This window comes from Elgaria multicarinata, chromosome 3 (genome assembly GCF_023053635.1).
Source record: "Elgaria multicarinata webbii isolate HBS135686 ecotype San Diego chromosome 3, rElgMul1.1.pri, whole genome shotgun sequence".
Lineage (NCBI taxonomy): Eukaryota > Metazoa > Chordata > Lepidosauria > Squamata > Anguidae > Elgaria > Elgaria multicarinata.
Genome location: NC_086173.1, coordinates 19,257,271 through 19,265,317, shown reverse-complemented (window position 1 = coordinate 19,265,317; position 8,047 = coordinate 19,257,271). Strand labels below are relative to the sequence as shown.

Sequence of the window (8,047 nt, the reverse complement as noted above, 5' to 3'; positions counted from 1 at the left end):
ATGCTACATAAAACAACATAAATCTGAACTATTATTATTATTATTATTATTATTATTATTATTTATATAGCACCATCACTGTACATGGTGCTGTACAGAGTACACAGTAAATAACTAGTAGCAAAGTCTAATAAAGAAAACATTGTGTTTGCAAACCAGCTGTTGCTTCCTGATAAGCATCCTGTTCATAGCAGAAAAACTTCAAAAATAGAGCCTCCAACGGCAAGAAGAGTCTACCTCAAACCTGAATTAAATTTAAAATTAACCTAGTTTTCTCTGTAATCTATTAAATAGTCTCAAAGTGCAGCTACCAGAGAGTAGACAAAAATTACACGCATTGGGTAGACCCTTGTAAGGCACAAGGAGAGCCCCTCAAAGACAGAGCACAGCATTTGCCTAACTAAAGCTGAGAGTGTCCTTTGCTTGCAGTCCAAAGAATGGACTGTAAAGCCCCCTGACTATTAGCTTTTTTCAATTGCAATTACTCAGTCAAGCTTTGCACAAAGAGCACCAGTAACTTTCAGAGTAATTGCTTTAGTTTTCTTTATTCTAGCCAGCCATGCAAGTATGTTTAAAGAATAAGAAATGCTGCCACCCCCAAAGCCCCCTGATTGAAAGTTTCACTCAGCTTTAACTAGCCCTTGGCAGCCTAGCCGGACTTTATACTGTTAGTTTTACCCTACCTTGTGCCTGTTTGCATTCTCTTCCCCTCCTTATTGTTTTACTATGATTTTATTAGAATATAAGCCTATGCGGCAGGGTCTTGCTATTTACTGTTTTACTCTGTACAGCACCATGTACATTGATGGTGCTTTATAAAATAATAATAATAATAATAATAATAATAATGATAATGATAATAGCCAAGAACATGTGCAGAGTAAAAATTTAGCCTCTAAATCTTAAGGAGAAAAAAAAAAGATGCAGATTCATATACATAGTTATTGTTTTGTAATTGCTCTTCATCCAGCGATCCACGCCTCTTTGTAGTTAATTTCCTATGCAGGTTTTTGCAAACACCATCATAACCCTAAAGAGATGCAAGAAGTCTTCTCAGAAAAGTAATAATGAAATTTGGAACCCAGATGAACTGCAGTACAGAAGACCAGAGTCCAGATGACACCAGTTGCAAGAAAACTTGCTTTTGAAGAAGCTCTAGAAATTTCAGTCCCATCAAGGACTGATATCTCAGCTGAATAAAAATAGAACTTTGAGTGAAATTGTTTTACTCCTGTATAAAGAAAGATGTGCTCTCTTCCAATTGTTGTTTTCCCAAAACATTTATAGTTTTAATATTGTGAAGTTTACCCCATGCTTCCCTCCTTAATAGCAAGTTTCTTTGTTTATCCTAGTACATTCAACTCTTCTTCCATTCCCTCCACCAGCTAATCACCATACATACGCAGTCACACATAATCAATAAGCAAGAATGAAAGAATCATAAAATGTGTTCCCCCACCTCAGAAAGAATATGTTTAAGTGCCACAGTTTTTATACTGTCAGTAGTATTGTGTATTGCCAGATTATCACTTTTGTGTTTTCAGCATGAACATGTTTTTGCAATACTGTATCCTGTTTTAAGGATAAATTCTAATTGGCTATAAAGTCTAATTAGAAAGAGTAGTGACTATGATTCTAGGCCAGTGAAATAAGTCTCCAGTTCCAACCTGTATCATTGTTGTGAAGATGCCACCAATAAGATTGGTTTGTCATCAATGGGGGGAGTGGTTACAAGGCAGCTCCTGTGAGCAGGACGGACTTTTTTGTACACGGGTCTAATGAGAACGCATCACGTAACAGCCTGCAAATGTTAGCCATGGAACAAAATGGATTAAAGCTTGTCTTAGCTTGTTTCAACTTCAACCAAACATAACAGTCAAAAACAACCAAGAAAAACACACCTACATTGAAATTGCAATACCTGTTCTGAATCAATAAAAGACAACATGACTTGGCAAAGCCCATCATGTTCATCTAGAAAAACCACCACAAGCAAGAAAAGAGAGATAGATGATGATGGTGGTGGTGGTGGTGATAATAACAACCCTGTTAATTTTTTAAAAGTTTCTTTAAGAAGGATGAACAATTGTCAGCCACTGTTACAAAATATACGTCATGCCAATTATAGTAAACAAATTGGAAAGGAAGGTCTATGGGTCTAAAATGCATTATTTAATAGGAACTTCACCTACAAATCATCCCCCCAACTCACAGAAAACTACAGCCACCCCCACTGCAAATATGCACATGCATTCATTCAGTCAAACAACCAGGCATCCCATTCAGACATCAATACACTCACACTGCCAGCACACGTGTGCATGCACACACACTCAGCATCACTCACTCAAAAAACATGCATACATGCATTCACTCAAAGACCCCATGCACTCACACACAAACACAAACTTCAGTCTCTTACCTCCTCCTGTTGCTGCTCCTGCTGCTGCTTCTGCACTGGGGGGGGGGGGGGGGGGGCTGGAGGCTGCGTTGCTGGAAGTTCCTGCACGCAGCCCCCAAGCACTCACCCCACTCACTACCCACCCCTTGCGGCGGCCATCTTGAATCTCGCCCAAACTCACGCGAGATCTCGGCTGCTGGCTGGGTCTCACTGAGTTCCCAGCCAGCTGCCGAGATCTCGCGTGATTTCAGGCGAGATTCAAGATGGCCGCCGCCACTCACTACAGAAATTTAGGCCTGGTAAGAGTTGGGGTTTATTAAGGCTCCCCCGGCTTCCGTTGGGGCCGGACAAAAGGGGGGGGGGACAGTATTTCCAGCCGGACACAGGTTCCCCCCCCGTTTCCCGGGCGTGTCCGGACGAAACCGGACGTTTGGTCACCCTGTGTAACACTATGAAAGCGGTTTGAAAACAGTATATAGAAAATGTCCTGGGCCCCAACAGTTGTCAGTGTACTTCAATACTGTTATAAAGCAGTAGTGTAGATCCTGCCTCAGTCTCCCTGGTTCACCATCCATAGATACATGTGCATGTTCTCTCTCTGTCTTTGTCTCTTGCATACATGCACACAAACAGATTCACACTACACCAGACAGCCATCCTCCATCCAGCCATCCAGCCATTCATATACACATAAACACCCCATGTATCCAAAATGCATACATTCATGAATAAATAAATACACATCTCCTGCAAGCACACAACCCCCATTCACTCTATGTCAGGATTTCTCCAAAATCCCTCCTAAACCCATTCTCTTTACCTCTCCCCAAACCCCATACATCCTCCATTCATTCAGACATACATGCAAACTGTCTTCCCCACCCCCCAGGATATCCCTAGCTTGCTTCCTGATGCTCCCCCTCCCACCTCCACACTGGTTTAGGGTGACCATATGGAAAGGAGGACAGAGCTCCTGTATCTTTAACAGTTGTATAGAAAAGGGAATTTCAGCAGGTTTCACTTGTATGCGTGCAGCACCTGGTAAAATTCCCTCTTCATCACAACAGTTAAAGCTGCAGGAGCCCTGCCCTCTTGACCAGATACAAAAGAGGGAAGGGGTCCTGCAACTTTAACTGTTGTGATGAAGAAGGAATGTCACCAGGTGCTGCATGCATACAAGTAAAACCTGCTGAAATTCCCTTTTCTATACAACTGTTAAAGATACAGGAGCCTGGTCCTCTGTTTAATATGGTCACCCTACGCTGGCTGCCCTGACCCTCCCGCTGCCTTACCACTGCCCTTCTGAGCTCCCCTGCTGCTCTCCAGCTTACCAGACAGAAGTGACAGAAGTCCCTTTTTTTCCCTTTTTCCTCTTCATTTTCTGGGTGCCTGGGTGCACTGCAGATGAAAGCATCAGCCCGCAACCATCTGCCATCTTCATTTGCTGCCACCTTCATTTCCTAAGAATGTGTGTGAGCCCCATGTGTGGTCCAGAGGCATTAATGGGAAAGGAAGGTGGCAGCAGCTGGACACCTTCACTTTGCTTTGAAGTGATCCCAGCTGCCAATAAGAAAATAAATAAAAAGAAATTAAAAGTGGGAGGGGCCAGGCACCTTGGCAAATGCCAAGAATGTTTTTTTAGGCGCACTTTATAGCCAGGGCCAGCGCTACCACTGGGCCAACTAGGCAGCCGCCTAGGGCGCAGACCTCAGAGGGGCGCAGTACTGCCCTGTAAGGGTCACAGTTTTATACAAATTAGCTGTTTTAAGAAAAAACATAATAAAAGGAAAATATAATCGTTCCGAAACTCTTCTTGAACAGCTGAATCGAAGTTGGCAATTTTTTTGGGTGGGGGGGGAAATCTCACCTTGCCTAGGGTGCAAAATAGATCAGGAAGAAGGGGTAATTCAAATAAGTTATTCAATGAAAATGAAGGAAATAAATCTGAAACGGATTGTGAAAGAATGTGGAAATCCTTACCATCACTCAGGTTGTACAATATCCAGAGGATAATATTGGAAACAATATCTAATTGATTTTTTTAAAAAAATCACAAAGATACAAACATGTAAGTAACAAGCAACACCTTAACAAATGCAACAACCATATGGTCTGTGTACACTACAATATGTGCATGCTAAATACAAACACAGTCAATCGACAAATCCTAGAGCATTCAGTTCCAAGAGAGAGAAAATGATTTAGCTATATTCAAATGCATTCTTTTTTTCGCCTCATAAATTCAATAGATGGAAATCGGCCTTTCACAAAGCTTTCTTTTTTCAACCATTTCTTAATGATTGAGTTAGCCTTCTCCACTATTTTCCAGGTTTTACTCAACCCAAAAATTGTAATTCAAGTGGCTCATTGCTTCTCCATTTGTCTGCAAAACAGTTCTATTTAATCCCAGTTCTTGGCCTGGGTTGGTAGCAAGATTTTTAGCCAACTGTTCTTGTGGGCTTCAGGCCACTGCAGATCACACAGAAGCAGTTGAAAGCTTTCCCGCTGGTCTTCAGCTTAGTTTCTGTTGTTGAGAATTACTGGATGTGTTCATATGTCCATGATGGTTTAATTGTTGTTAGCTGCCCTATATTTATTATTCATATAATAAATAAATAAATAAATAAATGTTCAGAGATGCTGGCAGCTTTTCTGACTCAAACACACACACTCCACACCAATAAGAGTTTTCCTCCGACTTCAGAGATGCTGAGGTAAAATTCTTTGACACACACAATTTGAGCCTTCAAAGTGTGAAACCATTTAAAAGTCAGCCCATACCTGGACAATTCCTTAAGTAAATTAACTATATAACAAATATTGTTTTGCTTCTCATACCAATTCTAACAATTGAAAATGTTGCATAATTCAAATAAGGAACTATAATGACTATTAAAGACCAATTTTCCAACTCATAAGAACGTAAGAAGAGCCCTGCTGGATCAGACCAAGGGTCCATCTAGACCAGCACTCTGTTCACACAGTGGCCAACCAGCCATCGGCCAGGGGTGAACAAGCAGGACATGGTGCAATAGCACCCTCCCACCCATGCTCCCCAGCAAATGGTGCACACAGGCTTACTGCCTCGAATACTGGAGATAGCACACAACCATCAGGGCTAGTAGCCATTGTTAAACTCTGTGTTTAATCATTAAAAATTATATGACGAGTTACTGTCCTTGCAGTCAGTCCTTTGGTATCTTGCTTGATTTTCCTCACTGATACAGTGAAGGAGCAAGATGACCATAGTTTAGTAGCATAAACCCCTCTTTTCAGAAATTAGAAGAATGGGTGGGGTGATAAATTATATAGCTCCTGCTATTAGTGACTGGCAGCTGCTGAGTGGTTCACTCTTATTTCCTTCTGAGCCTTGTCCTGTTTCCGTCTGAGCCTTATTTTATTTATTTATTTTATGTCTTTCTTTCTTTCTTTCTTTATTATATTTCTATGTTGCCAATAGAAATAACTGAAGCTCTCTGTGCTTTGTCTTCCTTGCTTCTGAGGTTTACCCTGCTTACTTGTGAGTAACCATGATGCATATGCTTACTTGTGAGTAGAACTGTTAGTGGAAATTAGTGCTTAGTGATTCAGTCCTGCCTTCTTTGGAGCTTGTGCTACTGATGTTTGCCCTGCTTACTTGTGAGTAGACATCATGCTCAAGCTTACTTTTGAGTAGACAGTACCCTCCTATAAATGGGTAACAATGGGATTTGGGTGGAGGAGTTCAGTGGGATTTGGGTGGAGGGTTTTGTTTTTTTAGCCCTGCTCACTTTCCCCTGTGGCCGTGCCTCCTGACAGCTCCTCCTAAATGGCATCTGCAACTTTGGATGAAAAAGGTTCCCCACCTCTACCTGAGTGAAACAATCCCAAAAACTGTGACTTGTGAAGGAGGGTTTTCTGTAAGGTAACCATATAAAAAGTAGGGCAGGGCTCCTGTACCTTTAACAAATGTATTGAAAGGGGAATTCCAGCAGGTGCCATTTGTATGCATGCAACACCTGGTGAAATTCCCATTTCATCACCACAGTTACAGCTGCAGGAACTATATTAGAGTGAGCAGGTACAGGAGCCCTGAGCAGGGCAGGGCTCCTGCAGCTTTAACTGTTGTGATGAAGAGGGAACTTCACCAGGTGCTGCATGCCTACAAGTGACACCTGCTAGAATTCCCCTTTCAATACAATTGTTAAAGATACATGAGCCCTGTCCTCTTTTCAATATGGTCACCCTATTTTCTGTGATATTTCTCTGTGAAAATCCCCCATCTTTCTTCTCCAATGACTGAAGTGTCCAAAACATCCTTTGGACTTTATTATGCAACAAACAAAAAGATTATTAAGAGAATTAGGAGATTTCAATCAAGAATCAGCTTGCATTTTAAGCATTCACAAAATTCACGCATGTATCTCTTGGGAGTTTAGTTTACCTTCTTGCCGAAAAGCTTCCTCAGAGCCTTCTTCATCTTGTCGTTCCTCAGTGTGTAGATGAAGGGGTTGAGCATGGGTGTGATCATAGAGTACATGATAGCAGCCACTGCATCTTTTTCAGGTGAGAAGCTGGCTGAGGGCTGAAAGTAGACCCAGGTGACGGTGCCATAGAATAAGGCGACCACGGTCAGATGGGAGCTACAGGTGGAGAAAGCCTTCCGCTTTCCCTCTGCAGATGGAACCCTCAGCACAGCCATCAGGATGCGTGCATAGGAGAAGACAATGAGCATCAGCGCTCCATTAACCATCAGGGCTCCTTCTGTATGCACTACCAGAGTGTTGAGCTCTGTGTTGGAGCAAGAGATTTTGAGCAGTGGGAAGACATCACAGAATAAATGGGGTACCTGATTGGAGGCACAGAAAGAGAGGCGGGACACAAGGATGGTATGCAGGAGAGAGTGGAGGTGAGAGGCCAGCCAGCAGACAGTCACCAGCAGCAGACATGTCCGGCTCTTCATCACTATAGCATAACGTAGAGGCCAACAGATGGCCACATAGCGGTCCAATGCCATGGTTGCCAACAGCATGTTGTCAGTCATGCCAGAGGCAATAAAAAAGTACATCTGTGCCAAGCAGCCACCATACGAGATCTTCCTCATTCCAGAAAATGTATCAGCCAACATTTTGGGGATGGTAGTTGTTGTGAAGCAGATGTCTACCATTGAGAGGTTGCTGAGGAAGAAGTACATGGGGGTATGACGGAGATGACCATCTAGCTTTATGGCTAAGAATATGGTAAGATTTCCCATCATTGTGATGATGTACATGATCAAGAAGATGATGAAGAACAGAGTGTTCCAATCCTGCTGGGCCGAGATGCCAAGGAGGATGAATTCTGACACACTGGTTCTGTTGTCTGTCTCCATCCTAGAAGAAGAGATGAAGGAAAGGGCAAAGAGGAGTATGAGCAAATAACAACAAGACAAAAGATGTGAAAAACAAACAATGCACATAGCTAATGCACAAAACATGATCACACACATGAAAGGGTTTATGACTGCTAGTCATATTCACATTATTCCATGCATAAAACCAAGATGCTTTTAGAACATAGATCTCTTCTACCCTTTTGGAATGTAGATCTCTTCCACTCCTGCCAACATTTACAAAAACACTTGAACAATTTTGTGAACAGTCAATCCACACTTAAGCTCTGTTAATT

General features: G+C 42.2%; 1 protein-coding gene across 1 annotated transcript; it reads right to left on the bottom strand.

Moving 5' to 3' along the window:
- Window positions 1-6,815: 6,815 nt before the first annotated feature.
- On the bottom strand, window positions 6,816-7,751 carry LOC134396571 (olfactory receptor 1Q1-like). Its single transcript, XM_063123091.1, has one exon. The coding sequence runs from the start codon at window positions 7,749-7,751 to the stop codon at window positions 6,816-6,818; it is 936 nt and encodes a 311-aa protein (XP_062979161.1).
- Between the last annotated feature and the right edge of the window lie 296 nt (window positions 7,752-8,047).